Here is a 26,572-nt window from a genome sequence, read left to right on the forward strand (position 1 = left end):
TACCCGGTCAGATAGTATAGGGTGCGGGTAGGATTCTCATGCGAGTCGAGTAGGGTGCAGGTTGAGCCTCAACCTTACCCGACCAACTCGCACCCTATAAATGCATATGTTATATACTTAAATAAAAATGTGTTTTAAGTAGATATTGAACCAAAAACCTTTCACTAAATACAAAAAATTCTTAATCACTAAAAGAAGATTATTAATTAATAATTTAATACTTTTTTCACATAAAAAACAGTTCTATTTTAAATTATCATCAAATTATATAATAAAATTACATCTTTTTTTGTAACACGCAAATAGAGTCGGATACCCACGGGTTAAGGTTGAGATATTCTCAATCTGCAAGTAGGGTAGGGTTGAATTTATATAAAAATTTTAACTCGCGGGTAGGGTTAGGATTGACTACTCTAAATCTTACCCTACTCTATTCATTGTCATCCATACCCTTAAATAAATGTTAAAAGTTCGAATTCCGCTTTATGAGTGATAAACCTTTAAATAAAATTCAGACATACAATCGATTAATCTTTAATTTTTAACCTGTCAAAATAATAAAATACCGTGAAAAAAAATATAATATTTAGAGGGTTAAAGTTTAATAACCGTATAAAGCCATAATTTTTATTTTTTAGATATTAAATTAAATAAGATAATTTTTTGTTATCGTCTCTCTATCATTGTTGGTTTTAAACATAAGTTAGATCCTTTATCACTGGCAAACTTTGTCTATCAACGAACTAAGATTTTTATCTTAACAAAATTGATTACATTTTATATCATTAAAAAAATAATTTTTATAATCTTAATTTGAGATATAAATATTAAGCTTATGAATATTAGTAACTTATTTTGTTTGTGTTTTTGTTTTAGTATTTTATCTTTATATTTAGAATAATAAAATTTTATTTTTATTCTTTTACAAAATTTTAAAAATAAAAAATACTGAAAATTATGGTTCTAAACCAAATGGATTTTTTTAAATAAATTAAATAAATTATTTATTTACTGATAAAATCTTTTTTAAATTATTTATAATTTTTTCTTTATTATTTATCAATTTACAGTGAATCGTTGCTACCATCAACAAAAAAAAAAAATCACTTTATATTTAAATTATTTCTTAAAAAAACAAACAAAAGAAACCCTCAATTTGCCGATGCTTGAAACTATACTGAAGTACTTAATTTTGTTTTCCTAGATCGATGAGACGGATGTGTCGGGTGAAATATTTATACTCCATATATCGAATTCAGGTGCTGCAAATTTAAATAAAAGAAGGTACTGCAAATTTTGAAATTATACAATTAAAATTTGGATAGAGCTAAGCTCAAAACCTATCGAATCATTGTGAAGCCTAAATAGGTATCTATAAATACTTAATAAAACAAGAAGTATGTTAAGACAAAGCCTTCATTTAAATTAAACCTAATAATATGTATTTGATTGGGTATAGTATTATACGCATTATTGATTTGTAATGTAATTAGTTAGAGAGGACAATACTAAAATTGAGGGGAATGAAATGAAGGCCGGCCACCTCTATTATCCATATGTTGTGTTTACTTTACACAAATCCATTTTGGCCATAAATTAAATTAAATTTGCCTTTTTCTTTTTATTAATAGTTATTAGTGTAATAGTGTCCCCTCTCCTCTCTCCTCACTCACTCACTCACTCACTCTCTCCCCTATAAAAGGGACTAACATGGTTGTGTAGAAGAAGTATCATTAGTAGTAGAAAGTAGTGGTGATGATGATAGAGATAGGAGTGGTGGTGGTGGTGGTGGCCATTGTAGTAGTAGTATTAATGGTTATGAAGAATGTGAATTGGTGGCTGTATGAATCCAAATTGGGGGAAAAGCAGTACTCTCTGCCACCAGGTGACATGGGATGGCCCTTCATTGGCAATATGTGGTCCTTCCTCAGAGCTTTCAAGTCCTCTGATCCTGATTCCTTCCTCTCCGCTTTTGTCTCCAGGTTCCGATCTTATTGCTTATTAAAAATATAACTATTTATATGTCTTCTGCCATCAGTTTAAACTTTTAAGAGAAGGAATTCGTTGCGACAATCTTATTACATGCTGGGCATAGTTTTAATTTGTATGTATGTATGCTTTGAAACTGGATGTTAGGTTCTAGCTAGTAGTAAGTCTAGGCTTAAGGCATGTTTGGTTTGAAAATCTAGATTATAATAATTTAATGAAAAAGTTACAAGGGCAAAGGCCTTTTTTCTTTCATAAACTATGATTTAATCATGCATTTAGTTGTATGGTTCCACAGCTTTGTTGTGTTGAGCAAATTAAAGCTGCTAGATAACATGCTTTTTCGCTTTATTTCTTAAGATGGCAGAAAAGCTTGGAGTATTGTGAAATTACCATAAACCTATGTGCATGTATATCTTTTTAGATTGACTTTTTTTTTCCCAAAAACTACTTCCAAACACTTAATATTATACCTTCATTTATTTATTTTTTTTACCTTTTCTTTGACTCAGATTATAATGTTGGAATTAAAATAAATAAATAAAAGATAGAGAGACAGAGGAGCAACACTTATATTACATCAGAGAAAAAAGAAGAGCCGCACTTATTTGTCATTTTCCTCGTCACTTAACACTTTGATTCTATGTTGTGGCATAGAATCCACCATATGTCAACAACACTATACTCCTACTTTCACCTTAATTACTTTATTGCTTTTAATTAATTATTTATGTACATTTTTTATTCACGTTATATAGGAATTTTAAAAATATATATATTTCACTTTATTCGAAATTTCACAATATAAAAAACTTAATCATTTATTTCAGATTTAAAATTTATTTATTTGTTCTTTAGTCGTATATTACATATAAAAATATATTTAAGTTTCATAAATTTAAACTAGATAAATTCTCAATATAAAAAGAAATCATACTACATAATTATAAAAAAATTAACCATTTGTATAAAAATATAGAATAATTTTATATTTATAATCAAATTTCATAATCGATATGATTAAACTAGATTCGTATTTATAATCAGACTTAAAAAAAAAATCGGTCACACAAAGCTTTTTGTTTTAAAAGAATACTTGACTTTCACATTCACTAATTGAATAATCATTTACTTAATTTTTTTTCTTTTTTGAAAAATATTAAAATGAAGATATTCCATTTTTAAGTTTTGATGTCCGGACACGTACGTCAGGTTGTGCAGTGTGGGCCTCCCGTTATTTGGAGTTGCTTAGGCCCTATTCTTTTTTTTTTTTGGTTTTTAGTTTCATGTGGCTACGGTTTAGGGCCTGTCACATTATTGTCTTAATTTTTGAGATTTTGCGGATTAATTTGAGATAAATATAACTTAATGATAACCAACTTGGTTGCTCGAGTAGTTAGCTCACTCATCTACTTAAATAAGTGTCGGGATTTCGAATCTCGCAAATCCGCGATAGATTAGTCCTTGACCTGTCGGGTTGGGGATCCGTGGACAAAAAAAAATATAACTTAATGATGATTAATAAATTTTGGAGATAAACTTCAGCATAAGAAATAATAAAAGAATTAAAAGTTCTAATTTTATCAATTTTTTATTTTTTTCGTATGGTATACGTAATTTAGATATATGTGAATTTTTTTCTAAAAAAAAAAGTAACAAATAAGAATTTATTTAACTAATTTTATTATTGGGATAATTGAATTTCTCACGTATTTAACATATTTTCTTCTTTTTAAGTTTTAATCATTATTCACTAGAAAAGTTACCTACCTAAATATATGATTACCTAATATTGGATATTTTAAGAATCCAAAGCAAAAGGTTATATGTTTATATTTGTATAATTTTTTAATATAATTAATAATAAAATATAATTAGATATATATGTAAAACATTTATTATACTATCATTGCATACAAATTATAAATCCATAAAAGTGTAGAAATTAGGGATTAAAATTCTGAAAGTGAAATTCATTTAAAATTGAAAATAGAGTGCATTGCATGTGAATCCAGTCCAAAAAACAATTGAAGGGAAGTAGACATGTTACTTTATCATTCTAAACGAAATCTTGTTCAAAAAGATCAATTTTCCATAATGGATAGTAATGTTATGTTACATGGCATAAAGTTCTTCACTATTATGTGCTCTTCTGTCATATTCCGTAGGAATAGTTTTCTCTTTTTTAGAAAAAGTGGAGAATAATTATAATTCATGAAGCTTGAGGGGAGCAATGTTTTCAGTACCATTTGGCAGTGCTACCAATTTGAATCTGAACATATCTTTTGGTCATGCATTATTTGTTAAAACCTTATATCAATTGAGTTTTTACTTTTATTTTTATTTTTTAAAAATTGAGTGAAAGAAATTCAAGAAACAAAAAAGGAAATGAAGTACAAAATGATGATGGAGACAGTATGGGTCTATTAAGAAGATCTCACTTTGACCACCAAAAACAAATAACTCATTTAAAAAATAATTTATTTATTTATTTATTTATTTTTATTTATTGAAGTATTGTGTATGTTATAACTCGCTGTGGTTGAAGAATATTATGGGCAGTGACTCAGTGATGCACTAGGAAGAAGCATCAAAGTATATTAGTATAAAGTTTCTATATACGTCATGGTTTATTTTTATCTAATTATTAAAAAAGGTTAAATAATTAATTTTAAATTTAAAAATATAAAAAAATTTAAATAATTAAAAGTTACTATAAAAAATAAGTTAAATAAAAGTTAGACACTAAATGAAAGACACGGTAGAATAATCTTATTTATAATATGATGATACAAAATTCAAATGATTTACCTTCTTATTAGTATAAGTGATGAAAACTTTATGTTGATATTGACTTTTGATTGGAAATGATGATAAACAAAAATCTGTTAGAATTAAAATAAATTTAACTTAATTGGTTTACACTTGATGTCTTTGAAAAAAATCCTGGCTTCATATTTTATAGAGATAACGTTGGGATAAAGATTTTTACATGAAATTCAATCAAATCTGAATATATAAATACATAAAATCCCTTTAAAAATTTTCATATCTTGAAAGATCCTCCTTTTCTTTGTTTTTATGCAGCTGTTGGTGGATCACATAGTGTTATGTTTTATCTTTTTTGGATAATAATGATTTTCTTTGTTCTGTTTGTTCTTTTTCTGCATCACACCCCAAAAGTAGAAACCTCTTGTCCTTGGTACAACTGGTAGTAGGGTTATCAAAATAATTTTGATAAGTTAATCTAAGAACACTAACTATGAAATGTCATTGATAAGGCTTAATGTAATTGCAATCAAACAATATAAATATGAAAAAAACAAGTTAGTTATGTAAAATTGTACCAAAATTATATTATTGCATTATCTTGGTCTGCTACCATGTGACACTAATATAGGACTATTTGAGTTTGAACTTTAATACTCCATGTATATGCAATAACTAACATTTTTATGTTCCAATTAAAAATAAAATATGCACAGATTTGGAAAAACTGGAATGTACAAGGCCTTGATGTTTGGGAACCCAAGTGTGATTGTGACAACACCAGAAACATGCAAAAGGGTGTTAACAGATGATGAAAAATTCAAACCAGGTTGGCCTAGATCAACCATTGAGCTTGTTGGCAAGAAGTCATTCATTTCGATGGCGTACGAAGAACACAAGCGCCTCCGGCGCCTGACATCTTCGTCCATCAATGGCATGGAGGCGCTGTCGCTTTACTTGACATACATTGAAAAAAATGTGATAAGTTCTTTGGAGAAATGGACCAAAATGGGACAAATTGAGTTCTTAACTGAGATAAGGAAGCTTACATTTAAGATCATAATGCATATTTTCCTAAGCAATGAAAGTGAACCTATTATGGAAGCATTGGAAAGGGAATACACTGCTCTTAACTATGGAGTTAGAGCCATGAAGATTAATATTCCTGGATTTGCATACCATAAAGCATTCAAGGTAATTGTTATTATGTTCTTCTAATTTGAATGAAATAAAGCACTGCCACAACAGTTTCAAAAAGGTTAATGGTTAAAGCTATTTGAAACTATTTAGTTACCAACTTCTCATGTTAACAACTTTATTTGTTAAAGATAGTGTATGTTAATGAAGCTGATTAGAAAGATAGTCAAGATAATTTAAATAATTCATTGGAAAATGAGAATACTTTTGCTCAGTCTATGGAAGATAAAGAAGATAATCTTTTTCTTTTTTTAAACCTTTTTGGTTTCTAATCAAGCATAATAGAGGGTAGTTTTACTTATTTATTATTATTGTGCACATTCTTCAAATCAAGTTAAAGTTTGTCTATGCAAGATTCAGATTGTAATAGAATGTAGCTCTATCAAAAACGATTTTAATTAGAATACTAGAAGTATGAAGAAACAAAAAAATGAACACTGTCACATTAGCTATTATCATAGATTTTAACTCTCACTACTTGAATAGTTATACAAATAAGATAATATAATTTCACGACAATGTAAAAAGTTTTTTATATATATTGTCAATGTATCAAAGTTAAACTCATTGAAAACGCGACATTTTATCGTCATTTAAGGGGGTTTTATTTTTCAGGCTAGAAAAAATCTGTTGTCTGTATTTCAATCTATTGTGGATGAGAGAAGGAAATTAAGGAAGGAATGTTCACCTATGAAAGCCAAGGATATGATGGATTCTCTGCTAGATGTTGAAGATGACAATGGAAGAAAGTTGAGTGATGAAGAAATCATTGATGTCATGCTGATGTACTTGAATGCTGGCCATGAATCTTCAGGACATATTACTATGTGGGCAACCTATTTCCTCCAAAAGCACCCTGAATATTTCCAAAAGGCTAAGGTTTCTGCTTGCTTAATGAATTTTTCATATCCATATGGTTCATTTCGAATTAGAGTTTAATTTTAATACACTGATCCTCGAATAGGAAGAGCAAGAGGAAATCGTAAGGAGAAGACCTTCTACACAGAAAGGGTTGACATTGAAGGAAATTAGACAGATGGATTTTCTCTACAAGGTAGATTATTTGTTGACAGTTGATTTCATCGTCTTAATTTCAAATGAAAATATGTTCATGTTAATTTCGTTTTGTTATGCATTCGCCTAGGTGATTGATGAAACAATGCGTGTGATTACATTCTCACTGGTGGTTTTTAGGGAGGCGAAATCCGATGTCGTTATGAATGGTTAGTCCATGTTCTTGTTAGTTGTTAATACTAGTTTCTTCTACTAATATCACAACAATTTGCTGTCAAAACATAAAAAGGAAAAGAAGAAGAAGAAAGAGTACTAATAACTCTATATGGAATTTGGATGAACACACACAGGTTACACCATTCCAAAAGGTTGGAAAGCTCTTGTGTGGTTCAGATCAGTTCATCTTGATCCTGAGATATATCCTAATCCAAAGGAATTTAATCCCCACAGATGGGATAATGTAAGTTACATAAAACTCTATGTTCTTCAATTCTTGTCTGAATTGAGTTTGTTCCATGTCATATTATTTAACTTCGAAATTTTTTTTTTTAAAATAGAATGAACATAAGGCTGGAGAATTCCTTCCCTTTGGAGCAGGAAGTAGACTCTGTCCTGGGAATGATCTTGCTAAGATGGAAATAGCAGTTTTTCTTCACCATTTCCTTCTTAATTACCAGTCAGTAATTCATAGAATTTAATTTGTATGTACTGAATTTGATTATATATTATATTTCTAATAACTACTTTTCTGTTTTTCATATATGCAACAGATTTGAACAGCTTAATCCTAAATGCCCTGTGAGATACCTACCTCATACAAGGCCAATGGACAATTGCTTGGGAAGGTTAAAGAAATGTTCAACATCAACCTAAAATGGAAGAACATAGAATGCATGTGACATGACCATGGCTATTTGTAGTGTGAAAATTCATCTTCATGTTTGCCCTCAGATAAATCCACAAGTCCAAACCTACTTTGAGCTAAGATATCATAGTAGAAGGAGGGAGGGGAATTTCACAATCTACACACATGTAAGAAATAAGAAAATTTATGAAAGTTCCATCTATCATCATCATTTATGCACTAGTTAGTAATATATGTGGTCCATCTAGGTGGCTGCAAATGTTCTGAAAAAATGGACACATGTAATTTTAGTTTCACTAGCTACTCATAGAAAGGAATTGAGTATAGTTTCTTTCTATGGTTCTCATTTGCATATTTCTTCTTGGTGCATGAAATTCATTAATCTAAAGTTGTAAACTATAGCCCAACATTTTTAATGTAATGGGTAATGGGTTGGTGGTGACTTAGTCTTTTTAAGTTAAAATCACTATAATTATTTATAGAGAATAAGTGAAGTTCAATAATAATTCTCAGACAAGTCATCTAAAATCTTGACATCATTATTTTCCCAACTTAGTATTGATGTCCTTGTTTCTCAAGAATGATTACTCATTTCATGGTTTTTCCGGGAAGTTAAAAAAGTGACAATTAAACTACCCCTTCCACAAAAGGTTCAATCCTCTTGGATAATATTAAGAGCATTACCCAATTCAGTTCATAAATTCATATGTATGAATGCGGAAAATGGGGCAAAGAAGTCCACTAAAATAAATGTCCTTAGTAACTAAAGTGAGGAAACAAGAAAATATTTGCATGTGAATTATAATTTCAGTTTATTTGATGTATAGTTAAGCATACATGTATTTACCGAACTAAAGTTATAGAAATTGTGAATAGGCACAGATACAAACTTACAGTGTCTGAAGTCTAAACTATGGCCAGTGTGCTTATCATTAGTAATCACTTAGGAGAATATAAAATTATAAACAGGGTAGAATGCTATTAGCACCCTTTTTTAAACAATATCAATAAAAATACTATTTGACAATTTTATATTTCAATTAAAATAATTCAATTATTTTATTTTATATTACAAACTTTATAGTAAAGGGGATTTCATAAATACACCAAAAAAGAAACCAAGGATGATATGACCTTCAAATTTGTGACTATTAAATAAAGTTCGACAGCAATTAGAATCTACGTGGGATTGGTAGGGGAATGTGGGGACTGAACCTCCAACATAAACCACACACTCCTAATAAGAGGGAGTTGTCTTCCACCAACTTAAGGAATATGGTAATAATAAATTCATAAAAATATCTTGTTTGTTTTTCTTTAATTGGAAAGTAAAAGACAGCTGGTTCCAACAGAAATCACAAAGCAGTCAACACTTCCAACAACATGGAGATTATATTTCAGTCTTGCTTTTCCACTTAACACGGGTTAAACATATGTCAAATAATGAACTAAGAAAGCTGTGATGTTATTTGAAAAAATATCAACAGATTCCCATACACCTAAAATCTGCTCTCTACAAATGTTACATACAATGATCAACCATTATGCAACAATGACGGGAACAACAGCTCTGAAAAAATTACATGAAAGATTTAAGAGATGTTTCTATCTACAATATGGATTTTCAAGATCCCAAAAAAAAAAAAAAAAGAATAATCTCTAATAAATGTAAAAACCTGCATATAGCCACTAGAAAAACCTCCAATATAGATGTGTAAGATATAGACAATGCCCAGCAGAAGATAAATATGTATCTGGCTGTCAGTCCTACTGAGTGCCATGGTAGATCGCTCTTCATGTCAATTCTTCAACTTCAATTAAGCATGGATCATCTACAAATTTAAATATGTAAAATGAATTAAAGCACAAAATTTATGTACAATTTCTCCAAAATGATAAATCCTCCATAACTAGATCACATATTTGAGACACTATCCCTCCCTTGGATCCAGGTTAAGATGACATTTGCTAGGCATATTTAAACATAAAGCTCTAATTCTAAATTATTTTTCCCCCAAGTTTTCATACAAAAATAATATTCTAAAATCTAAATGTTCTAGCGGATGTATTAGAGTATCTCAAAAGAAGAGGAAAAATAATGAGTTTTACCATCTTTGGGGTGTTTCGACCCTTCAGTGTTTTCATAGCAGCATCTGCAAAAGCTTGTGCCGCTTCTGCATCAGCTTCTGCTGCCTCTGCCTCTCTTGCTGCCTCTTCAGCTTCTGCTATGGCAGCTTCTGCTTCTGCAACTGCTCGAGCAGCAACTGCAGCTGCCTCTTGTGCAGACATCGACCTTATCTTTGCTAATTCTAAATCTACCTGAGACTTCGTAAGGACATTGGTCTCTTCCTTGTCACCTCTCAAAGAGGCTTTCTGCCTCCCATCCATTAACAAGCTTGAACTTCTTCTTCTGTCAGAATATGCTGGCGTAGGTGCAATCCTATATCTGCGTTTTACCTGAAATATCAACTCACCCACTAAGATCTCTGGTTGAAAATGTTAAACATAACTGCGACAAAATGAAAAGTATAGCATCCAGATTCCAGAATAGTGGATTCCTGAAAATAATACAACAAACAATTGCTTCTTATTCATAGCAGAAAACCAAGAAATCTTGCACAAGTCCATGCATGAATTCACAGTTAAAAGTCGCATGTAGATGCCCAAAAGGGCAAAATCCCATTCAATTTACTCAACTGGCAGCTGTATGTAAGCAAAGCAATATAACAATAAATAAGAGGAACAGCAACTGCGACAACAACTGATATCAAGGACATGAACTAGGTAAAATTCAGAGGCTTGGCATCCAAGCCTACATTTTGTAGTTTCTCATTTTAACAGAACTGTAATATGTAACTCGGTGGACACTGGGTAAAAGTATTCATGGTAGGACACTAGGTGGCCTACATTTCAGTTTGACATTTCTCCATGAACAAAAGACTAAAATTAGGGAGCTAGGTAGAAAATTGCAGGTTAGAATTACAATCTGAAACTTTTTCTTCTCTCCATCTTAACCACATTCTGCTTGTCAAAAAGAAATTACAATTTGCACCTTCCTTTCGTGAATGTAAATGCATAATATTGTGCATTAAAAACAAAACCAATATTAGTCACCAGGTGAATAAAAATGCATTTATTGTTTCATATTCAAGTCATCCAAATATTGTCCACAACAGATGGATATGAGATACCTTGATCAGCTTTCCACATGCTGTCAAATACTTTAACTTTGCTGACAACAACCTTTTGAAGTCAGGTGGTGCCCAATATTGGTCCTACATATTACAATCCAATGACATTTAACTAATATGGAAACAAAAAGAATATAATATCTCATGAAATGTAAAACACAGTAGTATCATACAAAACAGATTCTATGATAATTTATAAGTTAATAACAAACACGAGGATTTCACAATTAACAAACAGGGTTAACGTCATTGCTCAACCACATAAGGTTCAGTGCATGGAGAGTTCAAACGGTGTCACATTTTTTAGGCATCATTTCCACCACAAAGCATATTGATGATTCCAATTTCAAAGATGCCTAATCGGTAACCAAGAAGAAAAAGGGAAAACAACCAATCCCACTAAGGAATATATATATATATATATATATATGAATTTAACAGTCAATCATCTGGTCTAAAACTAATAAATTGAATCATATATACAACAAATAGAAAAGTTTGAAGCCATAAATCATATACATATCACAATAATAATCACAAAACACTTAGACTGAACAAAATAAAAAGGCACTTAAAACAGTATAGAAATTCTTATCCAATTAACACAAACTAAAAGCCCTTCCATTCTTCCACAAGGAGGATTAGAGAAGAATTTTAAGACAATAAGAACATACATATTAAGAGGAAGACTAGAGTGAGAAGGAATATAGAGAATTGTACGGTATTTTCAATTTCCAACTCATAATAATGAGACTGCATAACATATCAGGGCCAAGAAAACCACATTAGCCAAATTTTGTGACTGAAAACAGATCTTGTCTACAATCATAAATTAATTACATGAACCAAAAAATCATCCCAAAATAAAAAATAAAAAAAACAAATGAATAAAAAGTAGAACAGGGATTATACTTCAAAATAAGAATAATACCTCTATGAAAGCTGCAATAGTTGTCTTATTAGAACCACCAGTTTCCTTCAAGGTAGTTATTGCCTCCATTATAAGGTTATCCAATCTGTAAAATTTAAACATGATATTCATAAACAGATACCATTAACAATTGCGCATACAACTTGTCAACTTCAACTACTAAAGTTCCACTTTTTTTGCAAACCAGGTAGAGAAATTATAGTGAAATGTTTTAACAAATTTGAAACAAAATAGAGAGTCCAACCTTACAATTGACCTTTTTGGACCAGAAAATGGCACCACATCTCTGGAAACTTGAATAGGCTTAACATCAACAATATCTTCATCACTTGGAGTAAAAGGAGCGACAGTGAAAGGGTTCTCGTCGTGTTTTGGGGCTTGATGCACCCTTCTGATAGCCAACCTAGACTTTTCCCTAGAACTCCATCCATTTGCCATCACACTCAGATTTCTCCATTTATCCTATCCAGTATAGCCCATATCAGCACCACACATATAAGTCAATTTGTATAATAACATTGCGAACATAGCGGAAATGGATATTGTCACTCCTATTTTGATAATGCTACTCTTCTTTTTGTAAATACATGCAAACATACAATGTGCAAAAATCATGTGTGAAGAAGTGGTATTATCAAAAATAGGAGTGGCAATAACATTTCCCTAACATAGATAGTCCAATACAAATTCATTATGATATGTATAAAATTTTGCACTTCTTGAAAGTATGACCTTCAACTTTGAGAAATAAAGCACCAACAAAAACAAAAGTACCAAGATACAGACCTTGAGATCCACATTGGACCGCAGATACAAAACACCACTAAATTCTGGATCCTTGAGTATTGTACGCCATTTACCAACCCCATGCTTGACAACTCCAGCTTTAAGAGCTGCTTCCTCTTCAGATGTCCATTTCTGCTTAGGAGCACCCATCAGGAGTAGCAGAGAACTACTCTCTTGGCTGCAGGGGTACGTTTTACAAATATTAAATCCACCTTAAATATAAAAAACACAAGTTTTCAGAATCTAAAACTGTAGAAACTCTAACTGCAAAACATTTCCTATCCAATAATGAATCTTAAAATGTTCTTAACTATAAATACATAATTTTATAATCAAACTTCAACTTTGGGGGCATGGCTTAAGAATCACTCATCATCCTAATAATAGCATAAAACACATGCCCAAGGTACTTACTCAACCAAAAATTATAGATCCAGCTTCAAAGCTTTTAAACCACATCCAATTCTTCAATTCCACAAGCTCCGAAACGTTCAATTTCACGAACAACATGTTTTACCAAACCATCCAACAAGATCGTGCTAACAAATAGAACTACCCTAATGCTCGATTCATAATTTCATTTCTAGAACAACAATACCAGAACCAGAGAACATCAATGCAAACGAAAACCAGTTCCGAATCAAATAACAGACCTAAGAATTGAGCATCATCGGAAAAAGAAGAACCCGATCACAAAAGCGTTAAGCATGATTTACACAACAAATATATAGAAAGAGGTTATGATGTAAAAAAAAACCCTAATCGGAGAGAGAGAGAGAGAGAGAGAACCTCAATTGGGGAAGAAAGTGATGAAGAAGAAAGAGAAGGTGAATGAAAGAGGCGTTAGGGTCGCCAGTTTGGTGTGAAATTGCATATCCTTCTCAGCCACTCGACTCTCGTCCCGCGCCAGACGCCTCAGCCCTCAACCGCGGACCATACGACCAACTTCTACATTCAACTCACATTTCTATCTTCTTGTCTTTTATCATTTTCAATAAATAAATCATTTTTTAGTAATAATAAAGACTTGTTTCGATGTCATTTTAGAAAATATTTTTTTTAATAATTAAAAAAAATAAAAATAAAAATAATTTTATGTTTGAATATTTTATATAAAAAAATTTATTTATTAATTATATTTGGATAAAATAAAATAAAAATATTTTTTTATTTATTATATAAAAAATATTTTTTTAAGAAAAAAATTTTAGAAAAAAATATAAATTGTAGCTATTCAAATTTTTTTTATTCTTCTAGTGTTTTTATTTTTATTATTAGAAATTTACCAAATTCACTAAAAATAAAAAAAAATTTATTAAAATTTTTTTATTAATTTAACGGTGTTCAAACAAATATTAAGTCTACATCAAAAATCAAAATCAGTTATAATATATAAAAGATGGAGATTCACGTACAGTTCTTTTCAGATGAAACTGATAATTAAGAATCGTTACATGATTTGACAAAATTAAGTATTTAACTAAATTATAATTTAACTATTTTTAATTATCAAATGAAGACACCTGCATGTGAGTTTTTACCTATATAAAAACTGTTACGATGGGTAACCGGAGATTAATGGATTGGATGGCGTTGGTTGGCCCAATCGTTTGAAAGAGGAGGCCTTCGAGTGGGTCTGCACTTTGGGGGCCTCTGTCCGACTTGTGTGCGTGAAAGAATGGGGGGTGGTACCTGCAAAGACACTCCAATGTCTAAGTCAGCAAGAGTGTAAGCAGGTCTAGAGAGTATTGAGACTTAGAGATACCTGAGGGGTGTCAGGGTATTTATAGGGGTGAACCAATAACCACCGCTAAAGTAGTTCCATCTTTTAAGGTGGATAACCGTCCCTTTATCTTAGGGAGGTTGAGATATGGCTCCTGGAAGTGAGTAGAGAGATTTTAGGGGCAGTTACTCATTTGAATGAGTGGTTATCTGCCAGCTAATCTTCGTCCCCGACTTCTTTAGGGTTAGTCGTGATAGGGACCGACTTCATAGAGAGGAGGTCGGTACAAGGCGAAGCTCAACCTTTTTGGGTTGGGCCTTTTGTTGGGACATGGACCTTATCGTTGGGCCAGGGTATGAACAGTGCCCCTACTCGAGCCCAATTTCCTTTAAGATTTTGGGTTCGAGTATTCTGATTGGGGTCGTAACCGACTTGTGAGGGAACCGACGTGATTTGTTTGCAACCGACGTGAATTTTCGTGACTTTTGATTTTCACAGTTACATCTAATCAAACGTCGCGTCCGTTAGGGGTGTGCGTAGGTATTAATTACCTTGGTAACGGTGCATTCATTAATGACCCCTTCCATTTTTACATTTATGCCCCTAACGTGTTTATAAATGCTTCCTTCTTCCTTCGTTTCTTCGATTTTTCAAAGATTTTTTCCCTTTCATTTGTTTGTGGAACACTTTCGTTGAAGGCTATCATCTTCCTCTACTCCTTTTCAGGCAAAGATTGGTTCTTGCTTCCCTTTTATTAAGTGCTTCTGCATGCCTTTTATTTTCTTTGGAGAGGGAGAAGGTGACGTCATAGGTTGTTAGATTTCATGCCCCTTAGGAACTCTCGTTTTTTATTCTTTTTTTCTATTCCCTTTGTAGGTTTTCATCGTACCTTAGGGAAAAATGTCTTCTGTAGAAGTTCTTGCTCAGTGGGTTGATGTTACGGTCTTGGGGGAGGAACCCTTGGTCGATGCCGAGTTCATCACCAACCTTCGCACTCATCACCATATTTGTACTTCTGAGGAGGATGAGCCGAAGTATGAATTGGTGGTCCCAGGTCTGGAAGACCGGGTTTGTTTTGGAAGGGACACTGAGGAGGCCCCTCATTTTTTCTACATGTATGAAAGCATGATTACCCGTTTGGGTGTTTTTCTTCCATTTTCTAATTTTGAAATAGCTGTTTTGCGTCACTGCCGAGTTGCTCCTACCCAACTTCACCCTAATTCTTGGGGTTTTCTGAAAATTTATCAGTTTATCAGCCACGCCTTAGATTTTCCGACCTCTTTGAGGATTTTATTCTATCTTTTCCATATGACCAAGCCCTTCAGTGGGCTAAATAACAAGCAGCAATGGGTGTCTTTCCGAGCCATACAAGGTCGGAGAGTTTTCACCCTTCTTGATGAATCCTTCCATGACTTTAAAAATTATTTTTTCAAAGTTCGAGGTGTAGAGGGTCATCACCCCTTTTTCCTGGATAAAAATTCTGTTCCTCGCTTTTCTCTGTATTGGTTGGAGGCCTCCCCCTGCGAGATTATGGTTTGGATGACTTGGATGAGGTGGAGACAGCCATTGTGGGGTTCCTCCGAGAAGTGTAGGGGAGGGCCCCATATCTGGATACCAAAAAATTTCTCCAGGGGTCGCCGGCCTTTGTCCAGGCACAATTAGGTAGCCTTTATCTTTTATACTTTGTTTCCGACTTGTATCTTGTTTTTCCGACTTGTCTGAATTTTTTGGCTAATAATTGCTTTTACAGAGATGGCGAAGAAGAATGCCAGCGAATCTTACCAAAGAGTCCAGGAGGCCAGGGCAAGATCTCGCGCCAGGGCCGGCGGTGCCAGGGTAACTAGCTCCTCTCTTCCTCCTCCTCCTCCTCCTTAAACTTTGGGGACCCCTTCTCGGCCTATTGTTATTTCCTCTTCGGCTTCTTCTCAGCCACCCCCTCCCCCCCGACCTTCTCTTGAGCCAGAGAAGAAGAAGCGCAAGACTTTAGAGTCTTCCTCTTCTTTTGAAGGTGAGGCTAAGGTGGATGCTCCTGCATTTATCCGGAAACACATCTATCCCCATACCCGTATAGGTATGGATGATGTTTCTGTCCAAAACCACCTCACTATTCTGGCTCAGGAGAGTGTCAGGGCAGCGGCGGTGTGTACCAAGTTTCTTGATGTTTTTGAGAAGACTCCTCTTAGCTCTCTGGGTTCAACTTCGAGGGTTGAAGAGTTGGAAGAAAGGCTTCTCATATATCAGAAACATGAGAAGGAGTTGAAGGAGGAGGTCGCTAAATTGAGGAAGCAGAGGGATGACCTTCGGGAGGAGGGGAGCAAGTTACAAGCCCAATGCAATATGGAGGAGGGCTTGAGGAAGAAGGCGCAGGAAAGTTATTCAAGCTTGTTCAAGGATCTCGTGGAGGTGAGGAAGGACTTGTTGAATTCTCGGACTGCTTATGCCGAGTTGGAAGACTCTATTGCTGAGGGAGCCGAGGAGGCTTGGAGGATTTTCAAGGAGCAAGTCGGCGTCCTTGCTCCCGATTTGGATCTCTCTCCTTTGGACCCTGACAAAATTGTTATTAATGGGGCCATTGTGTCTCCTCCCTGACCTGTATCTGAGTCCGAGTTGAAGACTCGGGGTCAGAGAATCATAGAGTCTCCTCCCCGTCCAGACAATGCTCCGAGTTCTTCCGAGACTCCCGAGACTTCTCTTCCAACTCCTGTAGGTGCCTCTCTCCCTGGTCCTGATGGCGCTCCGACTCCTCTTCCTGATTCTGGTGGTGATCCTACTACTCCCGGTGGTGATAGTTAAAAAAATTGTTGGCTATATGGGGGCCCGGCTTGTGGGTCCCCCCTTTTTTAAACTCTTTATTGTTGTTTGTGGTGGTGGTGACTTGACTATTCCTCTGGCCTTTTAAGGCCGTAAACAAAATATTTATAAATACCCTTTTTTTGGATAAGGGTTTTGTGTTTAACAAAGAAATACCCTTTTTTGGATAAGGGTTTAAGTTACCTTTTGTGTGCATGCTTTTCTGTTTTTGTTTGATACTTTAGAAAGTTTCTCCGACCTTTTGAAAAACCTTTTCTTTAGCTTATCTGTCTTTATGAGCTTGACAGTCTTTTGGCCTAAGGCTTTTTCGATCTCTCTTATTCCTTTATACTAAACTTTTGTGGTTTATTGAGCTTTTATGTCTTAGGTTATTTTTGCGATGCGTTTTTCTTCTACCCGGTTTTGCATTTCGAAGTGTTTCCGAGCTTTTTTACTCGGGTTTTCATTTCGACTTATGAGTCGGAGTGTTTCCGAGTTTCTTACGATCAACTTATATAACATCTTTACACCGACTTGTACCTCGTCGTTTTATCCTGACGACCATCTAGGTCGGTTCATGGGATTTTCACGTTTTGTCAAGCTTAAGTCGGCGCGTTTCGTAGAAAAGAAAATAAATGAGAAAGAATTTTTATGAGAGATATTTAAAAAAGATCTTTATTTATTTGGAAATGTACTTTTTACTACTACTAAGGGCTTTTAACAACTTATTCCCCTTAGGCCCTACTATGATGCCTCGTTAAAAACCCTTCTCCAGGAAAAACCCTTTGATTTTGGGAAAAAATCATGAAGTTGGGAAAAGAGTACATCAGGGAGTAGAGTTCGCTTTTAACTGTAGTACCTTTTCATATTACAAGCATGCCACGACCTCGGTAACTCGGTGCCGTTCAGGTCGGTCACTTTATAATAACCTTTTCCTAAGACCTCATTGACTTTGTATGGTCCCTTCCAATTAGCAGCGAGTTTTCCTTCCCCTGATTTGTTGACTCCAATGTCGTTTCTGATCAAGACCAAGTCATTCGGGGCGAATGTTCTTCGAATGACTTTTTTGTTGTACCTTGTGGTCATCCTTTGCTTCAACGCTGCTTCTCTTATCTGGGCTTCTTCTCGGACTTCGGGGAGCAAATCGAGCTCCTCTTTGTGTCCCTGTATGTTCCCGATCTCGTCATGGAGAATCACCCTTGGGCTTTGTTCATTGATTTCTATTGGTATCATGGCTTCTACGCCATAGACTAGTCGGAAGGGCGTTTCTCCAGTGGCGAATTGGGGGGTTGTCTTGTAAGCCCATAGCACTTGTGGGAGCTCCTCAGCCCAGGCTCCTTTTGCATCTTGTAGCCTTTTCTTCAGCCCTGCCAGTATGACTTTGTTGGCTGTCTCGGCTTGTCCATTTGCCTGTGGATGTTCCACCGAGGTGAACTGGTGTTTGATCTTCATCCTGGCCACCAGGCTTCTGAAGGTAGAGTCGGTGAACTGGGTTCCGTTATCTATAGTGATGGAGTATGGTATCCCATATCTTGTGATGATATTCTTGTAGAGGAACCTCCGACTTCTCTGGGCTGTGATGGAAGCTAATGGTTCTGCTTCTATCCATTTTGTGAAATAGTCTATTCCCACAATCAGGTATTTGACTTGCCATGGGGCCTGGGGAAAAGGACCTAACAAGTCCATCCCCCATTTTGCAAAGGGCCATGGGGACATTATGCTGATTAGTTCCTCGGGGGGAGCTACGTAGAAATTTGCATGCATTTGGCATGGTTGACATTTTTTTACAAATTTCTGGGCATCTTTCTGCAAGGTCGGCCAATAGAATCCAGCTCGGATTACTTTCCTGGCTAGTGACCTTGCTCCGAGATGATTTTCGCAGACCCCACTATGAACTTCCTCTAATACCTCGGTGGTTCTTGAGGTCGGTACGCACTTTAACAATGGTGTTGATATCCCCCTTCTGTAGAGAATATTTTTCACCAAGGTGTAGTGCTGTGCTTCCCTTCGGATTTTCTTAGCTTCTTTTTCCTCCTTGGGGAGGATGTCGAATTTCATGTATTCGACCAAGGAGTTCATCCATCAGAGGTTTAATCCGGTTACCTAAAGGATCACCTGCTTTTCCTCTGTCTTTACCACGGAGGGTTCCTGGAGAGTTTCCTGGATCAGGCTTCTGTTATTCCCTCCCGGCTTGGTACTTGCTAACTTGGATAGGGCATATGCTCTGCTATTCAGATCCCGAGTTATATGTTTGACCTCGGTTTTTGCAAAGCGCCCTAGATGCTCCAGAGTTTTTTCCAAGTATTTCTTCATATTTGGGTCTTTTGCTTGATACTCTCCATTTATCTAGGAGGTCACCACTTGTGAGTCGCTGTGTATCATCACTTTTGTTGCACCGACTTCTTCTGCCAACTTCAATCCAGCGATCAAGGCTTCATATTCTGCCTGATTATTTGAAGCTGGGAATTGAAATTTGAGGGAGACCTCTATTTGGGTTCCCCTTTCATCTACCAATATTATGCCGACACCGCTTCCTGCCTTGTTTGAGGATCCATCTACATAGAGTTCCCATGTAGTTGGCTTTTCCTCTTGGTCTCCTGCATACTCAGCTATGAAGTCGGCGAGGTATTGTGCTTTGATTGCTGTCCGAGTTTCATACTTTAAGTCGAACTCGGAGAGCTCTATTGCCCACTGAATCATTCTCCCTGCAACATCCGTCTTTTGGAGGATTTGCTTCATAGGTTGGTTCGTGCGGACCTTTATGGTATGTGGTTGAAAGTAAGGCCGTAGCCTTCGTGAGGCTATTACTAAGGAGTAGGCAAACTTCTCTAGTTTGTGGTACCTTAGCTCGGGGCCCTGTAGAACTTTGCTGATAAAATAGACTGGATGCTGTCCGATGTCGTCCTCCCTTATTAGGGCTGATGCGATGGCTTTATCTGCTACGGACAAGTAAAGGACGAGGTCCTCCCCGCCTATAGGTCGGGTTAGGATTGGTGGTTGGCTCAAGAACCTTTTGAACTCCTGGAACGCCCCTTCGCATTCTGGAGTCCATTTGAACTGGCATCCCTTTCTTAATAGAAAAAACAGTGGAAAGGATTTCAGTGCTGATCCTGCCAAAAATCTGGAGAGGGCTGCAAGTCGGCCGTTCAGCTGCTAGACCTCTCTTAAGCAAGTCGGGCTCTTCATTTCCAGGATAGCTTTACACTTATCGGGATTGGCTTCAATCCCTCTCTGTGTTAGCATAAAGCCCAGAAATTTTCCCGCCTCTACCGCGAAGGCACACTTTGCGGGATTTAGTCTCATCCCGTGTAACCTTATGGTGTCAAAGACTTGTGAGAGGTCTGACAAGAGGTCGATTTCTTTCTTGGGTTTCACCAGCATGTCGTCGACGTATACTTCCATTAGGCTCCCAAGGTGAGAGGCGAACACCTTATTCATCAACCTCTGATATGTGGCCCCTGTGTTTTTCAATCTAAATGGCATGACCACGTAGTAGAAATTAGCTCTGGGCGTGATGAATGATGTCTTCTCCTGGTCTGGCTCATACATTGGGATTTGGTTATACCCCGAGTAGGCGTCCATGAAGGACAAGTATTGATACCCCGAGCTGGAGTCTACTAGGGTATCAATACTTGGTAGTGGATAAGGGTCCTTGGGACATGCCTTATTTAAGTCGATATAGTCGACACACATTCTCCATTTGCCATTTTGTTTTTTGACTAGCACTACATTGGCTAGCCATGTTGGGTACTTGACTTCTCTGATGAAGCCGGCTTCTAGGAGCGCCTGTACTTGTTCTTCTACTACTAGGGCTCGTTCTGGGCCGAGCTTGCGTCTTCTTTGTTGTACAGGTCGGGACCCCGGGTAGACCGAGAGCTTGTGGGACATGAGCTCGGGATCTATCCCAGGCATATCGAAGGCCTTCCAGGCAAAGAGGTCGGAGTTGTCTCTTAGGAGCTTAGTCAATCCTTGTTTTAGGGTTTCCCCTAGGTTGGCTCCTATGTGAGTATTTTTTCCTTCCTCTTTGCCAACCTGTATCTCCTCGGTTTTTTTTCCCGGTTGTGGTCGCAGCTCTTCTCTAGCCCTTGCACCACCGAGCTCTATTGTGTGAACTTCTCTGCCTTTTCCTCTCAGGTTTAGGCTTTCATTGTAGCATTTCCTTGCCAATTTCTGATCTCCCCTTACCGTTGCTATCCCCGCTGAGGTCGGGAATTTCATACAAAGGTGGAGAGTGAATACTACCGCTCCGAGTCGATTAAGGGTGGCTCTGCCGATTAAAGCATTATATGCTGACCCTACATCGATGACTATGAAGTCTACACTCAGAGTTTTGAATTTTCCCCTTTTCCAAAGGTAGTGTGTAAGGGTAGAAATCCTAGTGGTCTTATTGGTGTGTCGCCTAGTCCGTACAAGGTGTCGGGGTAGGCTCTTAATTCTTTCTCATCCAACCCTAGTTTGTCAAAAGCGGGCTTGAAAAGGATGTCCGCTGAGCTCCCTTGATCTACTAGGGTTCTGTGGAGATGGGCATTGGCTAGGATCATAGTGATTACTACTGGGTCATCGTGCCCAGGAATTATTCCTTGCCCATCTTCTCTTGTGAATGAAATGGTGGGGAGGTCGGATGATTCTCCTCCGACCTGGTAGACTCGCTTGAGGTGTCTTTTGCGAGAGGACTTGGTGAGTCCCCCTCCCACGAATCCCCCTGAGATCATATGGATATGTCTCTCCGGAGTCTGCGGTGGTGGGTCTCTTCTATCCATATCGTCTCGCTTTCTCTTCCCATGACTGTCCGACCTTTCTATGAGATATCTGTCAAGCCGACCTTCTCTAGCCAGCTTTTCTATCACATTTTTAAGGTCGTAACAGTCATTTGTGGAGTGACCATATATTTTATGGTACTCACAGTAGTCGCTGCAGCTCCCCCCTTTTTTATTTTTAATGGGTCTGGGAGGTGGCAGCCTTTCAATATTGCAAATTTCTTTGTATACATCCACTATAGAAACCTTTAGAGGAGTATAAGAGTGATATTTCCTTGGTCTATCGAGACCGAGCTCTTCCTTTTTCCTGGGCTCCCTCTCCTTCTCTTTTGTTGAGGGAAGGTGTCCAGGTCGCCAACTCGGATCTCTCAGCTTAGCATTCTCCTCCATGTTGATGTACCTTTCAGCTCTTTCCTGTACATCACTTAAAGAGATGGGGTGTCTTTTGGATATGGACTGTGAGAAGGGATCTTCTCTAAGCCTATTGACTAACCCTATTATGACTGCCTCGGTGGGCAGGTCTTGGATCTCTAAACATGCTTTGTTGAACCTTTCCATATAGGCTCGTAAGGATTCTCTGACCTCCTGTTTTATTCCCAGGAGGCTTGGCGCATGTTTCACTTTGTCTTTCTGGATAGAGAACCTCATCAAAAACTTCCTTGAGAGGTCTTCAAAACTGGTGACCGACCTCGGAGGGAGGCTGTCGAACCACTTCATCGCTGCTTTCGATAGGGTAGTCGGGAAAGCTTTGCATCGCGTAGCGTCGGAAGCATCAGCCAGGTACATCCGACTTTTGAAATTGCTTAAGTGATGCTTTGGATCCGTGGTTCCGTCATAGAGGTCCATATCGGGGCTTTTGAAGTTCCTCGGAACTTTTGCCCTCATGATGTCCTCGCTGAAAGGATCCTCCCCTCCTATGGGCGGCTCTTCTCGTTCGTCGCGGGAGTTCCAGCCTTTGAGGGAGGATTCCAACTTCAAGAGTTTTCTTTCTAACTCTTTTCATCGTTTCATCTCCTCTTTTAGGCTCTTTTCCGTTTCTCTTTGTCGCTCCCGCTCCTGTTCCAACTGCTCTAGGCGACTTTGGTGGACATGGACTAATCCCATGAGTTCAGTTACATGGGATGGTCCATCTCTTTTCGATTCGCGCTCTTCTGAGGAATTCACCTTCGGATTTTTGACTCCGGAGGTACCCTCTCTATGCTGATCGTTAGTTCCCTGGTGGAGGGTCAGGTTGATGAACGGATTTTTGACGGTTTAGAAATTCACTAACGAAATCTCGTTGTAAAGTATAGTTTCTAAACCAAGCAATAATCCTTTCATACAAAAGATTGTTTGTCACAAGTAACAAACCCCTAAATTTATAAACCGAAGTATTCAACCTCGGGTCGTTCTCCCTAGGAATTGTAATGAAGTGTTTTGTTATTGGTTGTGAGTTATTTTTGGGGTTTTGATAAGGAGCATGAAAGATAAATGACAAGAAAGTAAACTAAGGCCTAGAAAGGTCTTGGCAAGGGTTGGTGGTCAAGGATCTCTATCCTAATCACTAACCACAATATGAAAATTGGCAAGGATTAATCTCATTAAATCATCCTCTAACTAGTAGTAAAAGAAAGTCAAATGAGCTATATCAATCCTAGTCCATAAGTCCTAACTCTCCACTAATTCAATTAGTGAGAACTAGAGTCAATGGCTCCCAATCATCAATTACTTGGACATTAGTAACTCAAGAGTTCCTAAGTTACCTTTCCAAGCCAAGAGTATAAAATTCTACTCTAAAATCCAACCAAGCATTTCATCAAACACTTGGAAGGCACAAAAGGAAAGCATAGTAAAATTGCAAGAAAAGTAAATCTACACTACTCAATTGCAAGGAATTAAACAACAACAAATCAAATGAACACAATTATTACGAATTACCTTGAATTGAATTGAAAGAGAAAGGAAGGAACAAAAGTAGATCTACAACAAAATACAAGAACAACATAACAGAGATTACAACAAAAGAATGGAAGAAGAATGAATGTAACTACAAGGAATTGAGAAGATAGAAGTAGAAGAAGATGAAAGCAAAGATTAAAATCTAGATCTAAGGTTATTGAACTAAACCTAATCCTAATTCTAGAGAGAAGAGAGAGCTTCTCTCTCTAGAAACTAACTCTAAACTAATCCTAACGTGTGTGAATGATTGGAATCCCCTTTGCTCTTCAATCCTTGGCTTTAAATAGCAGTTTAGGCGCCAAAGTTGGTTGAGATTGGGCCCCACAACCCTTCAGAATTCGTTGGCCACGTTTTCATTAAAAAATCATAAACCAGCACCGACGCGTACGCGCACAGCACGCGCACGCGTCCATGGGTGATTCGCAGGTGCGCGCGCGCGTCCATGGGCGAGTTCAACTTCTTTGACTTTTCATGATTTCTCCACTTTGTATGCTTTCCTCTTCACTCCTTTGATCCATTCCTAGCCTTTTCAATCTGAAATCACTAACAAACATATCAAGGCATCTAGTGGAATCAAAGGGAGATTAAAACCATCAAATTAAGGGTCTAAAAGCATGTTTTCACATCTAAGCACAAATAAGGAGACAATCACAAAACCATGCTATTTCATTGAATAAATGTGGGTAAAAGGTGATAAAATCTCTTAAAATCAATACAAGATAAACCGTCAAAACGGGGTTTATCAACCTCCCCACACTTAAACTAAGCATGTCCTCATGCTTAAACCAAGAATGAAGTAAGGGTATGGCATTTATTTAATGGAAACTAACTAAATGCAATCTACATATATGCAACTATCTAGATGAATGCAATTGCTTGGTCAAAATAAATCAATTCCCAAGAAGTATATATGCACAAGGGCTAGGGACTAGCAAGCCTAATCCACAATTGAATTGAGTTATTAAATATTTTTACAAACTTGCATGAAAAGAGATGATCATAGGTGGTGTAACACCCTAATATTCAAATCCTTATGCTCGAGTCATAAGTCAATGATATTACGGTGGTACGACTCTCAGGTGGATTTTCAATATATAAATATAGTTAATTTCGAAAGGAGTATTAATCGAGAAGCCTAAAAAGAGTAGAAATAAAAATCGCGAAGACGTATCACTCACGTTTCGACAACGAAAAGTTAAACTGTGAAGCCGAAAGCGATAAACGGACAAGGCATAAAGGAGATTAAGAGATAGATAACGGATAGATATATATAACATAAGTAATAGCCACTAGTCGCGACCCGCGAAGTTTAGGTCGGCTAGGGTACAGTATGAAAGTAGTTGACAACAGTACATCCAAATCTCTCCCAAAGGAAACATAAGAGCCTCTATAGGCAAGTTCCAAAAGAGTTCAACACATAATATAATCTTTTCAAAACAAAGGTGGAGAGATTCTAAGGAAAACACTAAGTAGAGAAAATAAATATCTTCGCCGTCTCTCAGACGAACCGCAGCTCACTTCTGAGCATCTGAACCTGTATCTGAAAAACAAGAGATATATACGGAATGAGAACCCTGGGCCCATGGGTTCCCAGTACGGTAAAAGTGCCAAATAAATACAATGCACTGCAATAATAACTCACTAAGCATCCTAAACTCCTTTTCACCAAGTATCCAGCCTAGATTCTCACTAATCCATAAATAGGCATCTGTCGTAAGGGGATACTAAATCTAGTTCATGTTACGCATGTTTCCCAATCCGCTGATTCTTTCACGAATCAGACTCAGAATCATAAGCAAAACCATTACCAGTCGTACTGTCTCGGCAATTCTATATCAATACATCATACCCTCACCTGGAGCTAGTGAAACCACATCACTGCGTCTACCCAGGGAGCTCAAATCATCTCAACCAATGATTATCATCATCATGCAATCGTATCATCAATTCATCTCATCAAGAACAGCCCTCAACCTCCACCGACACTAACATGAGGGGCCTCTCAGTTGTACAAACACAAGCAATACAGGCAAGTAATACACAATTAAGGTACAAGTAGAACAAGTAGCACATAGTCAGGTAACATATCACATATAATGTAGAAATCCAAAACAAATAGGCAAACCCAAACAATTCAAACATATGCAAATGATGAATGCCTGCCCTATGGCTGATGATATCATCTGTCGGTTATCAAGCCAACCCGACGTGTCCGGTAGCTAACCCGGGCACAGTCTCTCTGTTGCGTATTAATATCATTAGAGGGAATATGTGTCCTGTCACCATTAGAGGGTATCTGCGCCCTGTCGCCATTAGAGGGTATCTGCGCCCTGTCGCCATTAGAGGGTATCGGTGCCCTGTCACCCTTACAACCAGAGAGAAAACACAAGCATGCTTACATTCAACATTTTTCATCATTATTCATTTATCATATATGCCTTTATACTCAGCCATAATCCATAATGGCCTTGCCGTAACTCGGCGATAACTCAGCCATTCGGCTCACAGTTCAATCCAGAACTAGCCAATTTATCAACATGGCTCCGCCGTATCCGGCAATAACTCAGCCATCCGGCTCGTGGTTCATTCAAGAACCAACCATTTATCAATAATTGTAGCCCTTCG

At 36.7% G+C, this 26,572-nt stretch overlaps 2 protein-coding genes across 3 annotated transcripts; one reads left to right on the forward strand and one right to left on the reverse strand.

Annotated features, from left to right (window-relative positions):
- Nucleotides 1-1,673: 1,673 nt before the first annotated feature.
- Nucleotides 1,674-8,337, forward strand: LOC130974023 (ent-kaurenoic acid oxidase 1-like). The gene is made up of 8 exons (XM_057898743.1): nt 1,674-1,982; nt 5,472-5,949; nt 6,568-6,831; nt 6,917-7,006; nt 7,097-7,175; nt 7,317-7,426; nt 7,524-7,642; nt 7,737-8,337. Exons 1-8 carry the CDS (start codon nt 1,756-1,758, stop codon nt 7,837-7,839), a joined length of 1,470 nt encoding a protein of 489 aa, XP_057754726.1. The 5' UTR covers nt 1,674-1,755; the 3' UTR covers nt 7,840-8,337.
- Nucleotides 8,338-9,275: 938 nt separating this feature from the next.
- LOC130974024 (telomere repeat-binding factor 1) lies at nt 9,276-13,744 on the reverse strand. Of its 2 annotated transcripts, none has more exons than XM_057898744.1 (7): nt 13,529-13,744; nt 12,740-12,917; nt 12,198-12,415; nt 11,954-12,038; nt 11,023-11,106; nt 9,941-10,288; nt 9,276-9,663 (listed from the first exon to the last, which is right to left on the reverse strand). In XM_057898744.1, the coding sequence occupies exons 2-7, from the start codon at nt 12,887-12,889 to the stop codon at nt 9,649-9,651; spliced, it is 900 nt and encodes a 299-aa protein (XP_057754727.1). In that variant the 5' UTR covers nt 12,890-12,917; nt 13,529-13,744; the 3' UTR covers nt 9,276-9,648. The 2 variants fall into 2 exon arrangements, with proteins under 2 accessions (XP_057754727.1, XP_057754728.1); XM_057898745.1 differs by having other exon boundaries at nt 12,740-12,951; nt 13,529-13,711.
- Nucleotides 13,745-26,572: the final 12,828 nt, after the last annotated feature.

Source organism: Arachis stenosperma, chromosome 4 (assembly GCF_014773155.1).
Source record: "Arachis stenosperma cultivar V10309 chromosome 4, arast.V10309.gnm1.PFL2, whole genome shotgun sequence".
Lineage (NCBI taxonomy): Eukaryota > Viridiplantae > Streptophyta > Magnoliopsida > Fabales > Fabaceae > Arachis > Arachis stenosperma.

What these genes read in the sequence shown, in the direction of transcription:
- LOC130974023 (XM_057898743.1), top strand. Translation starts at nt 1,756, where the DNA reads ATGATGATAGAGATAGGAGTGGTGGTGGTGGTGGTGGCCATTGTAGTA. An exon ending in AATATTTCCAAAAGGCTAAG is followed by an intron (nt 6,832 to 6,916) that starts GTTTCTGCTTGC and finishes ATCCTCGAATAG; the next exon opens with GAAGAGCAAGAGGAAATCGT. An exon ending in ATCCCCACAGATGGGATAAT is followed by an intron (nt 7,427 to 7,523) that starts GTAAGTTACATA and finishes TTTTTAAAATAG; the next exon opens with AATGAACATAAGGCTGGAGA.
- LOC130974024 (XM_057898744.1), bottom strand. Translation starts at nt 12,889, where the DNA reads ATGGGTGCTCCTAAGCAGAAATGGACATCTGAAGAGGAAGCAGCTCTT. An exon ending in CCAAAAAGGTCAATTGTAAG is followed by an intron (nt 12,039 to 12,197) that starts GTTGGACTCTCT and finishes TAAATTTTACAG; the next exon opens with ATTGGATAACCTTATAATGG. An exon ending in CTATTGCAGCTTTCATAGAG is followed by an intron (nt 11,107 to 11,953) that starts GTATTATTCTTA and finishes TGTAATATGTAG; the next exon opens with GACCAATATTGGGCACCACC.